At 38.3% G+C, this 22,532-nt stretch overlaps 2 protein-coding genes across 2 annotated transcripts in view; one reads left to right on the forward strand and one right to left on the reverse strand.

The window, feature by feature from the left end:
* Positions 1-5,394, reverse strand: part of DCAF13 (DDB1 and CUL4 associated factor 13) — a 29,938-nt gene extending 24,544 nt beyond the window's left edge. The window contains exon 1 of the mRNA XM_019750634.3: positions 5,237-5,394. Coding sequence (XP_019606193.2) covers positions 5,237-5,306 — 70 coding nt within the window. The 5' untranslated portion in view covers positions 5,307-5,394. The remainder of the gene's footprint in view (positions 1-5,236) is intronic.
* A 179-nt stretch (positions 5,395-5,573) lies between these two features.
* On the forward strand, positions 5,574-20,276 carry SLC25A32 (solute carrier family 25 member 32). Its single transcript, XM_019750635.3, has 7 exons — positions 5,574-5,970; positions 13,377-13,527; positions 15,398-15,483; positions 16,634-16,794; positions 17,158-17,271; positions 17,600-17,745; positions 18,887-20,276. The coding sequence occupies exons 1-7, from the start codon at positions 5,817-5,819 to the stop codon at positions 19,020-19,022; spliced, it is 948 nt and encodes a 315-aa protein (XP_019606194.1). The 5' UTR covers positions 5,574-5,816; the 3' UTR covers positions 19,023-20,276.
* The last annotated feature ends 2,256 nt before the right edge of the window (positions 20,277-22,532 follow it).

Below are 22,532 nucleotides of genomic sequence, written 5' to 3' on the forward strand. Positions count from 1 at the left end.
TTATGATTAGAGCTACTATTTATTGAGCATTTCCCACATTTGTTTACTTACTTAAAAAAAAAAAAACCACATAGTTTACCATTACCAGACACTGTTCCAAATACCTTATGGGGTGTGATAAAAAAATATGGTGAATGTTTAAATTTAAAAAAATTATTACAGTAAAAGACACATTGCCATTAACCCCCCTCAAAATACTTCCCGTCACTTCGAACACACTTGTCCCATCATTCTTGCCACTTTCTGAAGCAGTCCTGGAAGTCTTCTTCCCTGAGTGTCTTTAGTTATGCTGTCATATATTAACTCATTTAACCTCCACAGCACCCTATGTGTTAGGTTCTATTACTAGTCCCACTTTATAGATGGGGAAACTGAGGCACAGAACAGTAACTTGCCTATGAAGTGATGGAGCCAGGATTCAAACCAAGGCTGTCTGACTTCAGAATCCATGCTCTTAACTATTATGCTATGCTGCCAAACTTGTTGTCTCAGTTAATAATCATGCTTAGGAAATAATTCTAAGTCTACATGTCTAAAAAACCCTCAGTGTCTATAAAAGTAAATGCATCTTCTCATAACTTCACCCTGCAGTCTCTTCTTTCTGACTATTAATGGCACTATACATAACATTTAATCAAGCTCATTCTTATGTATTACATCTTCCACATTACCAACTGCCAAAACCTAAAGTCCTACTTAGATTCTCTCTTTGGAATACTTATTCCTTCTTCCCTTTCTTTCCCCACCTGTAGTAACTTAGTTTTGGCCCTTATTACTTTATACTTGGACTACTGTAATACGTATCATCCCCACCCGATTTGGTGGCACTTTACACCATCATCCTAATACCCAGCTTTTCACATGTTACTCCTGCGCTCAGAAACCCGCCAAGGCTCCCTGCAGTGGCAGTCTTCAAACTCTTGATGTGCCCCATTAGCAACAGTTTTTGAGCAAAGTTCCCCCCTCCACATATATAAACCATATTTATTGAGCATGTAATTAAAGAGGCTTGTTTTAAAAACAAATTTCAATTTAACACTATGATAGAGTGATTCAAAGGTTTTAACTTAATGTATTTCAATGTTTGGTTTTAACTGCTACCATAGTTGAGAAAGATACAGGCAGAACTAGCTATTGCCTGGTACTGTGTTACTGAGAACACAGACATACCAGAACAATTCCTCCTTTTGCAGTTTTGTGCTAACAGATGTGTCTTCAGTCACTATGAACACGTCAGAGTGGGGCTGGTTCAGTCAATACGGGGCTGGTACTGTGCAAAGGGAGGACTGCCTTCACTTCACAAAGACAAGCAGATCCAAAGAAAAGACATCCATCGTTGGCTATGTTGATTTAGTAAAGAGGGTGCCAAAAAATGTACCCATTTTGAGAAAGGAAATAACTGTATTAAAATTATACATACTCAATATATACTGATTACTAATTATAATACTCAATATATACTGATAACAAAAGATGACTACAAGTCACGTTTGACTTCTGCAATTACAAGAGATGCTCAAAGTGGTTACCATCAGCATCCAGAAACTTCTGATTATGGCGAACTACCGCTTGAGCATAGATAACATCTCTTAAAATGTGTATACATTCTTTTGGCACCCCTGGTATTTAATTTTGCAGTCCCATCCACCAGTTCTGCAAAGGTTATTTCTGAAATTTACCTAGAAAATTTCCATTTACTCTGATGTCAATAGCTGTTCTTACAACTATTTGGCATGTTCATAATTTTAACAGTTAAAAAGATTCAACAAGGTAGATCATTACGTTTACCAATATTTTCATGCAGTCAAAACCAAATTTTTATAGCGGACACTTTCATCATTTTTCAGGACAAAAATTTTTAAATGATGGAAGCAGTTCTAAATATACATTTTCAAAATGGTCTTCCATAGCTCAAGATTTTTTGAAAAGCAATCACTTCCGTACCATTCATCATTAAAATGGACCTTGAAGTAGCAGGTTATGTATTTCTTTTAAAATAAAAACTCCTACCTACCGTTCACAGCCACACAAAGGTTCAGCAAATTTTTAAAAAATGCTTAATTCATCACTATGTTCCACAATTCTTTTAAGAACTTTGCTATGATATCACCAAGGAACCTCTGCAGGAAAAGATTTTCATGGTTCCCCCAACACTTTACAAGTTATTATAAAGACTTCGTTACTTAAAGATTAAATATAATCTCCCAATAAACGTAAACTGTAATATACTGTAACATTCCAAAGGTGGAAGCAAGCAGACCTTTGTCAACCTTCCAGTCTTTCCTTGGGATACCGGAAGTACCGCATACAGCATGTGACTAACATTTAGCTGAAATGAGGATGTCAGTATTAATGCAAGTATTATGTAAAGATTAATTTTTTTTAAGAACTATAAACTGAAGTCCTATTTTTTCCCCACTCCACAATGCATAGCCCAATACCTCCATTTTACAGACCACTGACCAGTGGAATTAATTTCCACAATGTGGTCCCACCCAATCTATTTGAGCTTCAAGCGCTTTTTGAAACTCAGCTCCAGCCAAACTGGTTTATTCACTGTCACCTAAAACTGCCTTGCTCTTTCCTTCCCACTCTTGTGTGCTTACAGAAGTCATTTCTCCCACTATGAATGTACTCCAACTTTCATCCTAAACCTTAAGTAGCCTTTAAAAATACTCAGCTTAAATCTCATGTCTATAAAGTTTTTCAAATCATCGTGATCATTCCCACCTCCAAATTTATACATTTATTCAACAATAAACATGCAATAAATACATATGGGGCACTTGCCATATGCCACAAACACTAAGGATATCATAGCTAACAGACTCATGGCATAAATTTATGTAAATTGTTCTCAAACATTTGTATGTTAACCAACTGTATCAGAATAACCAAAGGAGTTTTAAAAATACAGATTCTCTGATGCTCACACCAGGTCTATTAATCAATACTCAATACGTATTTGAATACTGCACAAAATTTACAAGGAAATAACAGGTAAACAGGAATGAAAGAATAGCCATAAAGAAGAATGAAATCTTACCATTTGCAACAACATGGGTGGACCTAGCGAACATTATGTTAAATGAAATAAGTCAGACAGAGAAAGACAAATACCATATGATCTCACTTATATGTGGAATCTAAAAAAGAGAATAAATGAATGAACTAATCAGAAACAGTCTCACAGACATAGAGGAAAAACAGAGTTACTAGATGGGAGGCGGGGTGGGGATAAGGGGGAAGGTGAGGGGATTAGAAAGCACAGTCGGTAACCACAAGATTGCCACAGGGATACAATTTGGGGAATGTAATCAATAATGTTGTAAAGATTCTGTAGGGTATCCGATGGACACTTGTCTCATTAGGGAGACCACCTTAGGGATGATGTAGATGCCTGATCACTGCACTGCACACCTGAAGCTGAAGCTGAACAATAATGAATGTCAACTACAATTTTATATATATATATACACACACACACACACACACACACACACACACACACACACTTACAAGAAGCGGAGTACAGCATTAGGAATAGAGACAGTGGAAATGTAATGACTCTGTGCAATGTCAGAGGGGTAGTGGATGGGGGAAGGGGGGCTGTCACTGTGTGAGGGATATAAATGATAAATGTCTAACTATTACATTGTTTTGTGCACCTGAAACTAATTAAAAAAACGTTTAAAAAAGAATGAAAGAATAAAGGAAAATAATAAATGTTTTCCTTACTGTATGTTTTACAGATCCAATACTTATACTATTTTTCCATTTTGTTATTAATACTTTCATCAGAAAGTATAAAGAAACAGGAAGATGTTAGCGCAGATAAGACCTTTAACAAGATCAGATGATTAATAACCTCCTAACATTGACAGTCTATGACCAGCCAGTCATTCACTCATGCCCACATTAAGACATTTATAAAGCAACTACTACGGGCCAGGTGTCTAAACACAGTGGATATAGAAACAGGTACAATTCTTCCCCTCTCTCCAAGCTCAGTCTGACGAGAAGGACTGACAATCAAAATAATCACAAGCCAAACTGATAAACACTCTGATATTATTTAACAAGGGCACTTAAATGGGGGGTAGATGAAGGATCCACAGACCTAAGTATGGAAGGATTGCTGTTCAGAGAGAGCTTCCCACATGAAGGAGAGAAATTGGGTAAGGGTGTGTGCCACAGGATGCCTGAAAAGAGAATGCCTGAAATGCACTCAGACTGGCAAGGGTGAATATAAGCTACTTGCGGGAAAAGTAGTGACTGGTGAAACTAGAGAGGAAGATGGGACCAGGTTCAAGGAAAAAAGTTGCTGTCAAGTCCAAGTCTAAACTGCAGAACCTAATTTGCATTTTAGAAATATAACTGTCTTGTTACTTAACCCGTAAACATTTTCTGAGTTGAGTCCATACTTACTTCTTAGCAAAGCTCATATGTATAGACAGATAACTTCTACGACTCAGTCAAAATAGTGAAACATTGTTCTAGCCTCATTTTCTATCACTTATCCCTTACTCAAACACTGATTACACGGCCCTTTTTTTTCTGCCTTTAGTTCATTCCTGCCTTAAGGCGCTTGAACTTCTTATTCTCTTCATTAGAATAGTCTGTTCTCATATGTTTGGTCACTTGTGATTTAGGTATCATGAGCTATAATGCATAAGCAGTCAGCACGTTAATGGGGGAATAGACCAGTACGGATAAACAAAATTCATTCATTTCATTTTAACCATTCCCAATTCCAAGAGTTGTTAAGAGAAAACTGATGGGTTTAAGTTTCACCTTTGTCTCTTCCCATTACCAGCAGTATATAACTTTCAGTAGGAAAGTGACCAGAAGTTAGAGCAACAGGGAGATTTAAAGAAGACTGTTTTAACAGTTAAATGCTTCAATTTACGAGTTTGGTTCATTCAAGTTCCACTTTACAACAGTAACCTGAGAAAAACCTGAGAGCAGCAGCTGGCGGGGGGGGGGGGTAGTGGGGACGCAAGCATTCTCCACTTAGCTAAGTTTCCCACTTACCGCTAGAGAAAGTTCTTAGAAAAAGGACTTGAAGAGAAGTTGTCTCCTACTCAGTCTCGTAACGGCCTGATCTGTACAAAGTTTGCCTTAGAGAAAGAGAACAGGGAAAGAACGCGACTACAGCGCATCTCGCCGCCACCTTTACGAGGCAAAAGCCGACCGCAGACCCAAGGCGGGCGCGCTCCCTACCACCGTGTCTCACCTCTCTGTAAGTCCAACTTGGTTTCGCGGACATAGCTGTCCGGGTTCCGGCTCAGCATCTTCACCTTCATCTTGGCGGTCAGTTCTCCCGGACTCCACAAGCCTTTCCCTCCAGGTGTGGTTACCGCCACCGCCTCCGGCTAATTCTACTTCCGCTTCTTCTAGGCCACTTCCTGTCATGTGACTTTCACGGAGTGGAAAATCGCTGCCTCAGCTGGACTCCGCGGCGCTCCTTAGTTTTGCTGACAAAGGTTGGCCGGGGGCGGTTCTGCGCTCCAGTCTACGTCCTTCAGCCCCAGCCAGCAGCAGCTGTGGGCGAGGCTGGGCGGGGACTCGGCGGGGGCGGTCGCACCACCCCCTTGGGGCTCCGCCGGCGTGACGTGCGGCTGCCCTCCTGACATGCCCCCTCCGCGCCCGGGTCTCCTGGCTTCTTGTGTCCGAGACCACGCACCGGTCCCGGAAGTGGGCTAGAGCCCAAGGGTTCCTGCTTCAAGGCAGCGTCTGTCACACCGGTGGCGACCCCTGCATCTCGTTCCACCTCGGCGGCCCCAGGCGCGGTGGTGTCAGCGGGCCCCGAACCAATGACGAGCCCGGGCCAGTCGGCGCCCGCGTCTTCGGCGTGGAGCACGGTATTCCGCCACGTACGGTACGAGAACCTGGTGGCGGGTGTGAGCGGCGGGGTCCTGTCCAACCTCGCGCTGCACCCGCTGGACCTCGTGAAGATCCGCTTTGCTGGTAAGTGCCCGCTCAGACCCTGGGCTCCTTCTACTCTCTGTCACCCGGAATTGGGTGCAAAGGACGCAAAAGGAGACCTTGGTTTCCCCCTCCTTCCTTGCTAAGAGGCGAGCGTTGAAGATGCTCTGTCCGGGCTCACTTGCAACTAGATTTGAGAAAGGGGAGGGGTCTGGTTGCTATCGTCCCGGTTCCCCAAGACTAAGGGATGGGAAGCATGGGTAGAAAAATTCTCACTGGTATAGAATGTGGGGCTTAAGGCCTGACTTGGCTTAGCCCTCAACACGTGCAGGACATTCACTGTTTAAGGTACTTTGAGCGTAGCCACGTGTTTGGCAGCTTGGCTGAGAGGACAGTGCAAGTGCTTGGGGGTAAGACATAATCCCCAGCAGGTTTGGGATAGAATTCTCTCTGCGAAGGAATCATAGTTAGAATTCAAATAGTATTTCTTTTTTTATTTTTTTTTATTTAGGTTTATTAAGTGCCTTAAGTATGTTGAAATTAACAGAGTACTGTAGAAGTTAATACTAAATTCTGGAAAAGATCGTTTCAAAGAAGGTCTTCAATAACTTTATTTGGAAACTTTTCTGTTTTAGTTCTCTTAAATTCTGCTTTTAGGATTAGATCTGTAGCAGTGGCTTATCTTCAAGAGTTAAAGTTATTCTATTCTATTCACCTGACATATTCTTTTAATATTTGTAGAGTGCTCTATGGGATACAGAAGCACCTAAATAAGGTTCTTGTTCTCAGGGGACTTACAGTCTAAATGTAGGCCTGAGACTTAGTCATATAAAAGATTAGTCTAGACAACATAAAACCAAGGACAAAATGGAATAAATACAAATACCAAAATATAAGTAGAGGTAGACTATCAAGAATATTGTAGATTTCTGATGGCCATATAAGATACACATCTGTATCTGTAAAGGTTCCATTAGATCTTAATGTTTCCCAAAGAAGGACTAGTATTTTGACATCTGGGCAGGAAGCAAGAAGCCATTCTATGAAGGAAAAATCAGTGAAAATTATGGAGTATTATCCTTAGAAGAAAACGCGCAAAGGCATATAATTTCCATGGAGTTTATATGCACACACAAGTAAATTACGATGACAAGTAACATTAATTGAGCATTTACTAGGAACAAGGCAATAAGCTAAGTACCCTACATACATTATCTTATTGACTACTCTGAACAACCCTGTGAATTATCTGCATTATACAGATGAGAATAATAGAAATTGACTAACTTGACCAAAGCAGAAGTTTGTGAAGATAGAGCTGGGATTTGAACCCAGGCAGTCTAATTCTAGAACCCTCTGGCACTTAACCACTCACCATACTGCTACCTCTAGGAATCCCTGTATGAGTTAGTGTCTCTCTTCTGCAGTGTTTTGTCTAGGAGCAGAAGAAATGGCAGTTGAGATAATCATTGAGGAATAGTGTGGTTGGCCTGGTAAGTTTAAGAGCATGCGGTAAGCATACTGTACCTGAGGAAAGGGATTTCTTGGTACCTGAGAAGATTGGTAATCTTGATGAAACAGGGAGAGTATTAGGAAACCAGTAGGGTTGAGGTGACTGATAAGGTGATTGAGATTCGATGGGAGGACAAAATTAAAGCTCTAGGAGTCGAAGCAGGACTTTATAATAATGAATCCACAGTGTGGCTATGAAGTGATGATGGAAAAGAGAAAATGTGGGGAAGATGGATAACTGAAATCAGAATAGTTGATTGGCCGTCAGCATTAATGCTGTAGTTTTTATGCTTTAGTAAAATTAAGCTCTAATAATGAAATTATAATAGTGTTGGGGTGTTAGTTTTGAATGTACCGCTAAAGCAAACCTGGACTATTTTAGTGAATCAGGTGCAAATTTTAACTCAAAGGTATCCAGAGTGGTAGAAAAATTAGAAATCATTTCATGTGAGAAATGACTGGCAGAACGAGTTAGCTTGGGGAGGGGGTGGTGGAACCTAACGTATTTAGAGAATTGTCGTGTGGGAAAGGGAGTTACCTTATTGTGAGTTGATCTAAAGGGCAGAAGAAGTTGGGTGGAAATTACAGGGAAGCAGATTTTGGCTTGGCAAAGTGGTGCTCAGAAATGAAACTGGTGATAACTGGAAATGGTTCTAAAGCTGCATGACAGGGCTTAGAAGATGTTCTTGTAGTGAGTGGAAAGGTTGGATGAGGTGATTGTTGAGGGCTCTTCTAACTTTAAGATATATAGTCATCTCTTGGTATCCATGGGGAATTGGTTCCAGGATCTCCCCTGTGGATACCAAAATCCTCAGGTGTTCAAATCCTTTAGAATAAATGGCGTAGTATTTGCATATAACCTATGCACATCCTCCTGTATACTTTAAATCATCTCTAAATTACGTATAATACCTAATACTATGTAAATGCTATGTAAATAGTTGTACTCTATTGTTTAGGGAAGAAGGACAAGGAAAAAAGTCTGTATATGTTCAGTACAGATGCAACCATCCAGGCCTAATTACGTAGTACATATCAGCAACTGTGTAACTTTTTTCTCGAATATTTTTGATATTTTTTATCGTGGTTGGTTGAATCTGCAGATGCGGAGGGTGGACTGTAATTTTAGATACATCAAAAATGATGAGAGAGCCCCCAACGAACAAGAATGTAAATGAGGTATAAAAATAGTAATTTTATAAAATAACCTATAAGTCTAATAATCCATAAATTAAGGAACCAAAATGCAGAGTCCAGTAACAAGAATAGCATACAGTTGAGTTGTGGTATAGTATTGCAAGAGCCAGAAGCATAAATAAACTAATACTTACTGAATAATTGCTATGTGCCAGGCATGATTTTAAGGGATTTATATGTAACCCTTTGTAATTTTTAGAGTTAGGTTCTGTTATTTTTCTCATTTTATGGATGAGAAAACTGGTACAGAGTAATCAAGTAACTTTCTCAGGGTCACAGGTAAGTGTTGGAATTAGGATTCAAACCTATTAAGTCTGATTCCATAGCATATGCTGTTAGTTTAAAACTTAAGTGGGTAGTTTGGTATAGCTAAAGGGTAAAATGCTAATGGTGGGGGAAAAAAATGATTCCAGAAAGTTTAAGAAGCTGCTAAATTGATGTATCTTTTATGCCATGTAAAAATGGAAGCCAGTTGTGGATGTTGGGAATGAGAGCAGGACTAGAGATGTAGAAACTGTAGCCCAGGGACAGCCATGGAAGCTCCTTGGTGACTGAGACTAGCCGGTGCATTTGTTTCCTCAGTAGGAAATAGATTTTACCTTTGCTATCCAGTATGTGTGCACACACACGTACTTACTGAAATAAGTTTCATGTAACAATACTTATCCTTCTACTTGTGATGTCACATTGTTTTCTATTCCAGCCTGTTTTGATTTTTTAAGGATACTAGCGATATGCTCAATTTCTTGACCCCATCTGCAGGTTTAAAAACACTGACATAGAGTATTTATAGGTAGAGAGGATTGGTTTTATTAAGCAAGACAACTCTTCAGGACAGGATAGGAGAGGTAAAACTAATATCAAACAAATGAAAAAAGTTGTGTTAGGGTGGTGATTGGTGTTAGGTGGTAATTTTTTAAGTCTCTATTTTGTCTTTTCTCAAAAGTGAATTTAAAATTAGTGTCCCCTGTCTTCGCTCCCTCCTGCACACAAAACTTCTATCTTTACTTATGTCTATTGGCATCTTTTAGTACTCTTCATTGTAACAGTTATGTAGCAAGTAGTTAGATGCACATGCTAATTCTTTAGTGTCAAATGTTCTTAAGAAAATTATGGGGCCATTTAGGCTAAAAATATTCACTGCATTTTATTTATATAGCAATTTTAATTCAAGTTCAAGGAGGCCCTAGTTCAGATTCTCTTTATCTAAATAACTTTGCAATGATTTATTAACTTATTTTCTTGCTTCCTGATTGTTTACCTTCAAATTAATTCTCCCGGGGCTTCAGGGTTTCCTTTCTAAAACACATACGTGTTTGACTATCTTAGGCACACTTGGACCGAAATTTGAGAAACTGGACTTTGAGATCATAGCCAGACCTGCTTGTGTGATTTTCAAGAATCTTTGCAATTAGGCCTGTATTAGTCCATTAGGGCTAAAAATACCACAGACAGGGTGGCTTAAACAACAGAAATTTATTTTCTCACAGTTTGGGGGGCTGGAAGTCCAAGATTAAGAAGCTAGGACTTAGTTTCTGGTGATTCCTCTCTCCTTGATTTACAGCTACTGCTTTCTCACTGTGTCCTCCCATGACCTTTTTGGGGGGGGTGTGTATGTGTGTGTGTGCGCGCGCACATACTTACTTGTGGTGTGGTGTTTCTCCCTCTTCATAAGGACACCAGTCCTTTTGAATTAGGGCCCCATCCTATGACCTCATTTAATCCCAAGTACCGTCTTAAAGGTCCTATTTCTAAATAGTCACATCGATGGCTAGGGCTTCAACATATGAATTGGGGGGCGGAGAGAGTTGGACACAATTCAGTCCATAACAGGCCCTTGCCCTTCTTTCTAGCCTAACTTGCTCCCATCACTTCCCTCCACCAGCTGTACACTTCAGCTACACCAGATCCCCAGTGTTCCCCCAAACGGTGCCAGGTGCTGTGATGTGTCCATGCATTTGTACCAGCTGTTTACTTGTGCAGAGAGAATCCTTCCTTTCCCCTGAACACTAGTTTCTAATCATTCTTCAAGGCTTCGCCCTAGCATCTTCTCTCTCACTTGCCCTGTCACCCTCTGAACCTCCCCCGTTCCTTCTGTACACGGCATTTTTCATGTTTTCCTATAGCACTTCATACATTTACCACAGTGCTCATAACTTCGTAATGTGATTGCTTGTCTGTTTTGCCTTGAAAATTCAATCTTCCTCAGGGTAAGGGTTTGTGCCCTACTTACGTTCATATTTCCCTTTTGTCTAGCAATAATGAGTCAATAAATAGTTTTTCCCCCCTTCTTCCGCCTGTCTCCCTACTCCTGTTGAAGCCGTTGTTTCTCAGTCTAGTTGTGTAGGACACAGCTCCCTGGCCCACGCTGGTACTATGAGCCTTGGCTCCCCCGGCTGAGGCAGTTGGTCGCCGGTTAGCCGCTCACAGCAGCTCTCGCTGGCTGCCAGCTGCTCCTGTCAGCACACTGAGCCCCCGCTGCTCACTGGCAGCCCAGCTCCAGGCAGAGCCATTGTTCACAATCTTAACTGCAGAGGGTGCAGCTCACTGGCCCATGTGGGAATCGAACCGGCGACCTAGGCATTAGGAACACGGCGCTCCAACCACCTGAGCCACAGGGCTGGCACTCTTATTTTTATTTATTTATTTATTTTTTAATAAAACAGTTACCTGTGTACAAAAGAATATTTTTCCAAATTAAAGATTTCATCCTAACTATATGATAAGGTTATGTAGTATTAGGAAGTGTAGGCTATAGAATATTGTTGGCTGTTACTGAAATACTTAATACTCTACTCCTAGGATTAAGTAACTTCTCAAAACAAAGAAATCATTGCTTCATATCTATGACAAGCAATGATGGTTTTTTTGAGGTTTGTTTCTTTTTTTACCTCAAGAGAGAAATTGTGTTGTGAGCTTATTATTGAAAGGAAGATGAAAAGGTACTTAGAAATTTATACAGGAGAATAAGAGACATCAAATCCAAGGGAAGCATCAGAAAGATTGTGAAGTACACAGCAAAACATTTCTTGAGAGCCAGTTACTCTGCTAGTTGCTTTTAAACTTGTATTATATAAACCTGACAACCATGTGTAAGGTAGGTGATATTTATCCCCATTTATGAATTAGGATTTTGAAGGTCAGAAATATTAAGTAGCCAATTAGGGAAATTAGATACCAAATCCAGGTTTTCTGACAAAACCCCATGTTCTTTACTCTCATTTCATGATGTCAGGTTGGCAGGTGAATAATTGAAAGAAATTGACTTACCTCCCTTTACCGGAAATGATACATAGTGATTCTTCTTTGCCAGGCCCCATTAAACACAGTAAAATAGTGGCAATAGAACAGTGAACTGGCTGGCCATACTGTATATGGCTAGTGGACTATATAATTTGTATAAACTTTCTGGGGGGCTATTTTAGTATGTATTTGTAACCTTAAATTTTTACCCTTCAACCCATGTTAATTCCCCTTCTAATGCTTAATTCTAAGGATATAAAATTTGTGCAAATTGTTGTACAGAATATTCTCTAGAGACCTTTTAATAGCAAAAAAAAAAAAAGAAAGAAAAACAATTCACCTATCAACTAGGGGAACCCTCCTCCCTTCACACTCTCTTACCTATCAATTAAAGAGTCCTTTTGATTCTGTCATAAATCTTTCCTGGACCTGTCCACATCTCTCACTTCACACTGCCATCACCCTACTTCACGACACTATCATTTTTTCAAATAGCAACAGAATTAAATTATATATAGTTTTGTACGCTTTTTCCTCACACTCAAGAGTATATTCTGAACATTCCTCTTTTGTTATTAAATACACTTCCAAAAAATAAGATTTTATCAGTGAGGTTGAATATCTTTTCAATGCATCTTGGCTATTTGTATTTTTCTGTAAATTGATAGTTCATATAATTTGACCATTTTTCTTAGGAGCTGTTTGTGCATTTTCTAATTGATTTGCAGATATTTCTTGTGTATTATATATATTAACTCTGTACTACAAATATTTTTTCTTAATCTCTTATTTATGGAATCTTTCACGAAATAGAAGCTTAAAGTTATGTAATCAAGTATTTTCTCTTAAGCTTCCAAAACAGATTTGAATTCCCCTTATTTAAGAAACATAAACTGTATATGTATATAATATAACTTAGTGTTTCCTTTATCCTGTATTTTATTAATTTAGAACTTTTGAGCGTGAGAAAACAATGAATGGGAAGGATATTTTTTCTACTTTCTATTTTAATTTTGGTGTATGTTTTTGTGTGTTGGTGGGGAGGGTAGAAAAAGAATTTACAGAAAAAATTTATCCCTTTCCTACCTGTTTTCTTTCCTGCCAATACTCAGGTCTTGACAGTACTCTTGATAGAATTAAGGCTCCTGGCTAGTTTATTTTTTGAGTAATATTTTAATCTTTGAATCCTTAATCTTAGATCTCTATAACAAAAACAAACTTGTGTTGAAACTTATTAAGAGGCTTTTGGATTATTTTAAGAGCTAATCTAACACTTCACAATATTATTTGAATGCTTAGTATGTCCTCAATAAAAACTTGAATAAATTAATGAATGTATTTATTTTTGAAATATTAAATCATTCTGGAAAATAATTTTTTCCACCTAAAAAGGTTTTTCTTCTGAACTTATTTCCTTTACATGATTGATTGTGTCATATTTGTGATTCAGAACTAAAACTTTGCTCTCATCTCACTTTGTGTGTCCTTTACTACAGTGAGTGATGGAATGGAATTCAGACCGAAATATAAAGGAATCTTGCATTGCTTGACTACCATTTGGAAACTTGATGGACTACGGGGACTTTACCAAGGAGTAACCCCAAATGTGTGGGGTGCAGGATTATCCTGGGGACTCTACTTTTTCTTGTGAGTAGATCTGGGAGATTTTACAGAATTAAATAAAAGGAATTATTATTTTAGTAATTTTTTACATATCAGTTAATGACGCAAGATGTGTCATTTAAGTAGTTTCTCTGAGTTGGAAAGATTAGAAAAAGCAAAATAGCTTATCATTTTCATTTTCTGTTAGCTATTATCAGAGGCATTTGGTCTGAAAGAAAGGTTTTAGTAGGAAAAAGGCAAAGAGGTGAAATGGAGAAACACTCCTGAGAAACCATTTTTGTGAGATGAATTCAGGGAAATGGCTTACCAAAATATGTTTGATTCATAATGAAGTTGGACAAGCAGAAGAGGACAGATCTTGGGGTCCTTATAAGAACATGTACAACAGGAAAATTCCTACTGGAACAGAAAGCAAAAGCCAGTGCATGGCTGAAAGAGTTTGAGGCATGTTCCTCATTATCTCTTATTTGACCTGTTTCATCATCTCCCTAGCTAGTTCTTTTCCTTTATCCTTGACCTGTCAGATATCATCGCCATTTGAAACAACTGCATGCTCACCAATTGCATGCTTACTGAAGAAGCCACAGAAAGCGCCTGTGGCAGGCAGTTCAACTTGTTGAGTGTACAAGACTGTGGGGCACCCCAGTAGAGGAGCCTGGGCTGCCTTGAGCATGACTCTGATATTTGAAACTGAATCCATGAGTTGAGGTTGGAGGGTAGCTTTTCTTTGTTTTAAAGAAGGCATTTTTAGGAAAACATCAATACCTTGTGTATTTGCCTTTTTTTTCTTTTGTGTCATATATTTTACTTTATCTCATAATTTTATAGCAGTATCCGAATGAATCTTAAAATATTTTTTAAGTGAAAGCAAAATAAAATTCAGCCTTAGTATTATTGTTTAAATATTTTTCTCATTTTTGGTTCTATGACATACTTAGAAGGGTGAAACTATATGTATTTAACTTGTGCTATTATGAATTTTGGACTTGCGTAGGTTCTCCAAAGAGAGTTTCTAAGGATCAGCCATAGAATGTTTATGTGTTGAAAATTTTTGTAATAAAACAGTATACTTGTTTCATGTTAGAATGGTATTGGTAGAACCTGCAAAGATTTATTTAGCTGAAGTCTTTTTTCAAGAGAAAAGTGGAAATTGGAGTTAGGCTGATTTGACTCCCCTGCTCAGGAACATTTTAGTGGCTCTCTACTTTCTGCCAAATAAAGCCCAAATGGCAGTCTGCCACTCAAGGGTCGCTCAGTGTTCCCTGTCTTCCCATCCACCCTTATTATAAATTTTGCTCATGCTCATGTGTTTCCCTGTCAAAACTACTTGTCTCTCCATACCCAGCCAATGCCACTTCCTATTACAGAGCCTTCTGTGATCTCAGTCATAGTTTCTGAATCTCTTATACTGTTTGTGTTGTCTTTTATTATTATTTGTGTGCTGCCTGTAGTCCTCTGTTAGGAAGGATCCATTGAGTGTTTATCTTTCTATCAGTCTCGCCAACCATAGGACCTGAATATAGGTGTTCAGTACATGTTTGTCAGGTGTCTTTTGGGGATTCTTTCCTTGTCTGCCCGGTCCCTGCACCACCACTATACCCTCCCACCTCCCAGTTTTCCCTGGCTGTTGTTTTTGTAGATTAATGAGTGTGTCATTAAAATATTTTACATATGTATTGCTACCCCTATATATTTGGGGTGGGGGGGGGGGTATAGTCTTACAGTAAACCATTCCAGCAAATCCATTCTTGAAAAAAGTCTCATTTTATGCTGCATATGCCTTGACTTCTACTTTTGGGCCACTATTGCAAAATAAACACTTTAAAACAGACTTACTGCTTTATGACACCTATTCAAATATTTATTAAACTGCTCATATTTATTTTTTTTTTAGTTACAATGCTATCAAATCATATAAGACAGAAGGAAGAGCTCAACGGTTAGAGGCAACAGAATACCTTGTCTCAGCTGCTGAAGCTGGTAAGACACTGTGTGAAATATAAAACATCAGTTTCCAAATTGATTTTCACTTTTGTTTTTTGTTTCATTTGCTTTTTTTCCTTTGAATACCAGAGTTTATCTATCTATACTAATCAGTGGTCACATGAAATTTCTTAGAAAGCAAGTATTCTTATTGATTACTCCAGATAGATTACAAGAACTTTACTTATCACAGGGTAGTAAAATTAGAAAAGTTGTAAATCTCTAATAGTTTAAGATGATTCAGTATAGTGTTTCTTCAATGAAAATATAATTTCCGTTTTCAAATTATACAATTTAGTGGCCTTGTTTAATTGCTTCATGTGTATATAATATTCAGAAGGAGAAAACAAAGTAAGACCCCCAAAGTCTTTAAAACTCCTACTTTGATACTTTGCATACTTTAGTTTCTTGATGTTTATTGATTGTCTTTTAAGGCAGGGTATTCATTTTTGAATACCTAGCTGCTAACAGAGACCAGAATCACACAGGACTCAATAAATATTTGTTGAATAAAGGACTAGAAAACTCAGCAAATGAGAATCTTAACCAGATGATTTTTTTACAAAATTGTTACTTTCTGTAAAGAATGTAGAACATGAATTATTACATTATTACATTGCGTAGTTCTTTAATTTTTGAGGTGTTGTAGCTACTGTGAATGGATTTGGGCAAGATCGTGGTAAAGTTGGGGTGGATATATGTGTACATATACACAGATTATTGAGGTGCTGGGTTCCTGGTCCTTTTCACCTAATCTTCAAGCCCTCTGGGTACTACCGTGTCCTACTCCTAAGTGTGTGTATCTCGTGTCAGAGTCTGCGTCCCAGGACTGCCATCTGTCCTCTACACCAGGTCACATTGTTTAGGAGCCAGGACATCTTTGCTGCCCTCACACCTCAGAGGGAAAGTGGTTCACATTTTCATGTCCCTTTTCATTTACCTCTCACTAACCACCTGAGGAACTTTTTGTGATCACAAAAACTATGTCTACCTTTTAGCCCTAAGACTGTGCCTCAGAAACCACATCTCACTGAGGTACACCCCTGAGCAACCCCATTCTTTATATAAAGGGACTGTTCTTAATTTGGATTGTCATAATTGAGAAAGTACCTATATGCTGAGTAATCTTATTTAAATCTGTTTTTAGGAGCCATGACACTCTGCATCACAAACCCATTATGGGTAGCAAAAACTCGCCTTATGTTACAGTACAATGGTGTTGTTAACTCACCACAGCGGCAATATAAAGGAATGTTTGATACACTTGTGAAAATATATAAGTACGAAGGTGTGCGTGGATTATATAAGGTAATGAACTATTATCAATACATTTTTAATAACTGAATTATAATTCCCTTGGCTTTATTGTTCTGAATGACCTGTAGTCAGTCCTAAAAAGAAGCCAAACTTAGGCAAAAAACAATTTAATGAAAACTTGACATCTAGTTTACAGTATTAGAATTGTACTTTAAGCTGTTTGTCCCCATTACCATAAAATGGATCATCGTGACAGTGGTGGTGGGTGTGAGAAGGACTGTCTAAAACTTTGTTGAGTGACCATTTCACTAACTCACACATTGGGCTCACCCATTCCTTACTCCCCTCCCTGGAAGCTGTGGTCCCTTGGGAATTTGCTTAGTTTAGCTTTTTCTTTTAACTGTTCCTTTTTAGGGATTTGTTCCTGGGCTGTTTGGAACATCACATGGTGCCCTTCAGTTTATGGCATATGAATTATTGAAGTTGAAATACAACCAGCATATCGATAGATTACCTGAAGCCCAATTGGTAAGATGATTCTTGAAAAAAATGTATCATTTACTTTTATGGGCATATAATAGATGGAAATTTTGTCATGTTTACTTTAGTAGTAGTAGTATGATGATGAGTACCCACTCTGCCACTAATTTAGTTTATAGCTAAATATTTTATAGGTTAATAATATACAGATGTTAAAAATAGAACCCCTTAATTGCTCAGAGCTTGTGTTAAGAGGGGAAATAGTCTTTTTCACTTACAGATCCATTTTAATGTTTGCTTTCCTATATAATTTATACATCCATATTTTTAAAGAAATCGTGTCTGAAGAAAAACATGTTTTATGTGGTCATTTCAGAGCACTGTAGAATATATATCTGTTGCAGCACTGTCCAAAATATTTGCTGTAGCAGCAACGTATCCATATCAAGTTGTGAGAGCTCGTCTGCAGGATCAACACATGTCTTACGAGGGTGTGGTGGATGTAATCACAAAGACATGGAGGTGAGAGCATGTGGTACATCAAAATGGTTCTTAGGACATACCTTGCAAACCTTAAACTATCCGGTTGACGTTAGTTTTATAGCAAAGACCAGTGTGCTATGCTGAAAACATGGCTGGTGGCCCCTGCTTTCCCATTTCCCATTTACTGCGTGGACTTAATCTCTCTAAGGCTTGGTTTCTACATTTGTAAAATTAGTTAACATGGTTATAAAAATCAAATGAGATCTGAAAGTGTTTTGACGAATTAATGAAACAAAATTTAGGTGTTATAAAATATTTTGCCTTGAAAGTCAGAAAGAACCTCGTTTAATACAATTAAGAAGGCCCCACACCTGCCACTGGCACCATAACTTTTGCAAATACAGCAGGTCCTCGCATAACATCATATCCTTTTAAAGTTGATTAGATGCTGTAGGAACTCAACTCTTATTTATATCAATTAGCCTATGGTAAAAAATTGGTTTCTTTTATGTTGTTTCACTTAAAGTCACAGAACCTACTGATAATACAAAATGAGGACTTACTGCACTAGTCTCCATGTATGGAAGAAATGCTTGTTCTTCAGCATGGGAATAGTTAAACTTTTATAGGTAGACACCCCCATCTTTAGAATTATCTTTAATTCTAAAAGGTCAGAGCAGAATATTTAGAATGTTAAATTTAGTTCAATTTAGTAAATATCAAGAACCTAAGCGACAAGTTCCAAGGCTATATTCCTATTCTAGGCATTAAGAAAATACAAGTTTATTTTACTGTATGCAATTTTTAGTGTTTTCTAACATTTATATGAAATTTTTAATGCTTACATCATTATCATCACTTTAATGCTTACATCAGTACTGACTGATCGTTAGATTAGAACCTGTATGTTCACACAGGGCATTTGAGAGATGGTTACCATTGAAGCCCTTTTCAGTTCAGTTTTGAGGTGTCCCTGCCCTCTCTTCCTCAGTCAGCCCACAAAAGGAATAGAAACCCCTACAAAGTGGCTCAAAAACTACATTCCTCAAGGACATTGAAACCATGGACTTAAATCACAGTGAGCTTTGACTGCTGGCTCCACGCCCTATGCCAGTTAAATGTGTGTATCTTCAGGATAGCTGTGAGGAAATTAAGCACCTATCTATTTTTCCCTCTAAAGGAAAGAAGGCATCGGTGGATTTTACAAAGGAATTGCCCCCAATTTGATTAGAGTGACTCCAGCCTGCTGTATTACCTTTGTGGTATATGAAAATGTCTCACATTTTTTACTTGACCTTAGAGAAAAGAAAAAGTAAGCTAAAAGAAGATAATTCCAATATATCTGCCCAAGGCAGCAACATGCTTTGCGTTTGAAATGTAAAGCTCAGAAGAATACTACACAGCAACTTGGCTCATAATCAACAGCGATCTGTAATCATTAAAAGTCAGAGAACTGCTAAGTCTTAATGTTTTTCTGCTTTTTGCCTTCTCCATACATACGGGACTTGGCTACCTCTGCCTGAACACAACAGTAAAACTGGCATCAACTGGAGAGTTTCACAGATTCCTCCATTGTTCAAGTAGAAGCTGATTTGCAGTATTTGCTAATTGAATTAGATAAATGTACTTCTTTTTCTGAATTCATTTACCTGGATTGTTTTTAAAATTGACCTCTGTGCAATAGCAAGAAAATGGTTTCTTTAAAGAATATCATCACTGTTTCAAGGGTAAGTCAAACTTTAAGGATTTGCTGGAAAAGATGTTGCCCAAATCCAGACCATTTTAGAATTGAGAAATTTGGGTGAGAAAAAAATCCACTGTAAGTGTGCTTTGATTTTAATTCAATTGGAATGCACTAACTAGAGAAATTTGAGAAATTATGTACTTCTTTTAATTTGAGAAGTATCTGACATCTGTTATCATTCCATCACTAATTTTATTTCCAGAGGCTCTTCCATAATTTAAAATGTAGTCCTGGATCTTATTGTTGTTATTATTATTATTATTATTATTATTATTATTATTATTTGGCATGGTTACCTAGTGTCTTTTAAATTTATAAAATCTGAATTAGGGTTTAGCTGTGTCAGCCCTTATTTAGCATGCTTGACAATAAGTCACTTACTGGAGTTGCAAATAGTAGATCACTTTATGCAGATACTGGAATGGCTGGGATGTGTTTGTTGACAAACTGTATGGAAATGACAAACTTTAACTTCCTACTTCTGTTTTCAGATATGAAACCAGATCCCAAATAAATGACTAATCTACTTTCGTTATTCAAATTCAGGTTTAAATACAAATTACATTAATGGCTGTTATCAGTTTTATGAGTCATTGTAAATATCTATAAATGCAAAAGCCTGCCTTAAAGGGATGCCAGAATAATACCAATATTTTTATTTATCATAAACATTTATAAATACTATTGCACTACCATCTATCTGTTGTAAATAAAACATTGTGGTTTTCAAAGCCATATTTAAATGGTTCTTTGAAAATTAGGTCTATTTTTTATATTTTGAAAATGGCACTGTTTTAAAAATAAAGGTGAAATGATAAGTACCTAATTATATTTACTGTAATTTCTTAGAACATGCACAGGAATGCTTTATAAATTAAATGTGATATATTATTTTCATACTCTGGATCATACCGTAATTCATATGAAATCCTGATATTAGTCCAATCCCTATGTGGAAAGACAGCTGCAGTTGATATTTGGAGTTTTAGAAGTAGTGCCATTATTTGAATGCCTCCTATGTACCCTCAAATTAATAAAATGCGATTTCTGTCCTTTAAGAGAGTACAAGCTTGCAGAAGAAATAAGCATTAAAAAAACTACAATTCTAGGTTAAGAACATGCAAATTTTCTACAAAGCGCTGTAAGAGTTCTGAGAAAAGAGAACTCAGTCCTCCACTCCTTCACAACAAATAGTTACTGAGCTCCTGCTGTGCCAGTTATGTCACCAAGCATTGAAGATATAACAGTAAATAAGCCAGACAACATTCCTGCCCTTGGAGAATTTTCACTTTAGTGTGAGTGACAGCAAACATACAAATACGTGTATAACATCATTTCAGGTATTAAATGCTATAAATAAAACGAAAGCAGAGTTGGGAATAGTGTTGCTCTGTTAGGTTGGGGTCAAGAAATTTCTCTTTGAGGAGGTAATATTTGAAATATTTTGACATAAGTGAGGAAGTAAGCACAATGAGATAGCGGAAACACATTGTAAGTAGAGAAAATGGGAAACACAAAGGCCCTGAGGCAGGAAGTCACTTGACTGGAAGGGATGAGTGGCCAGGGAGAGGTTGGCGAAGTAGCCATTACTGTGTAGTGGGAAAAGGTACAGGTGGGGGAGCCAGACTATCTGGGTTCAAATTTCAGCTTTCTCATTTTCTGTTTGACCTTAGGCAAATCACTTCATCCCTCTTTGTCTCAAGTTTTCTCATCTGTAAAATGGTGTCTTAGATCCATTCCTTCATAGTGACAGCTGAGACAGGGATTCTTGGGCAAATGAGAGCGTTCTTTTAGGAGAAATCTGTAATGAAGTTAAAAAACAAAAACCAAAAAAACCCAGGATCCAGCAGGAGAAGAGGTTTCAGAAGTTGAGCCTCAGCCTGACCCTATGGGACACTGCAGTATGGATTGGACCACAGAGGTTGTCTTGCCCAGAAGTGAAGAACTGGGCTATTAATGTTCCCATTTCAGGCAGTCATTACTACCTGCAGTAGGGGCTGGAGGGGTGGGTGGCTAGGTGCCTCTCAGCCTTGGGCACTCCTCCAAATAAGGTGGAGGTGTTAGTTGTTAGCAGCCAACACCTACAGCAGCTGGGCTATGGGTGCACCAGCCCTGTAAAAGGGATCTGGGTGGGTCATCAACAGCATCTACTACAAATGAGGATATTAAAAATACATAGGTGTAGGGTTACTGACAGGATTAAATGGATTAATTCAAGTAAAGTGCTTAGCACAGTTCCTGGGCCAGTAAGCATTAGCAAGGGCCAGATCTTGCAGGCCATGATTGGGGGTTTAGATTGCGTGAGGGATCCTTCTGGTGGTTGTATGAGGAAACAATTAGGAGACAGGCAAGAAGCAGGGATACAACCGGTAGTTAGGAAGCTTTCATAGATACCAAGTCAATAGCTGGTGGTAGCATGGACATGGTTGATGTAGTGGGAGGTAGTTTATAGCTTGAGGGAAACTACAGCAGGATTCGTGGAGGGGAAAGCTTTTAAGCTGGGCCTTGAAGGAAGATATTTCAAAGGGAACTTTGGAACCATGGAAAAAAGCACAGGTGTCTTGAGCAGTGCGTTGACAATGAGGAAATGAAGAAATGGGAGACAAAGTTGAAAGATTGGGACCAGCACATAACTCTCAGAGCCTTACTAAACCTGTTTGATGGATAAGAGAAATAAAGAATAATTAATGGAACAGAGAGACATGGCTACATCTTAGGGGCAGCAGAGGAAGATCAATCAGATAGGAGCAAGCTCAGAAGGGGTTATCAACCATATAAATATTTCAGTACGATGAAGATTAATGCCACTGATAACTTCAAGTAGATTCAAATTATAGAGGCTGAAGACAGATTGCAAGCAGCTAAGCAGGTGGTGCAAACTCCAAGTATTCATTTCACTACAGACTCTTCTTTCTTGGATCTCAGCAGATAAAGGAAAGGTAAAGGACTTTAGCTTGAAAAAGTGCTGGGAGTCTGGGAAGGAGTGGAAGTGGGGAGGTTGGCAAAGGGAGAACCAGAACATGGTTGTAGGAGAATGCGTGAAGACGGAGATACAGGCAAAAAAAAGGTTGCTGGAGCTGGG

This window comes from Rhinolophus sinicus, chromosome 6, assembly GCF_057876585.1.
Source record: "Rhinolophus sinicus isolate RSI-liver-muscle chromosome 6, RSI-T2T, whole genome shotgun sequence".
Lineage (NCBI taxonomy): Eukaryota > Metazoa > Chordata > Mammalia > Chiroptera > Rhinolophidae > Rhinolophus > Rhinolophus sinicus.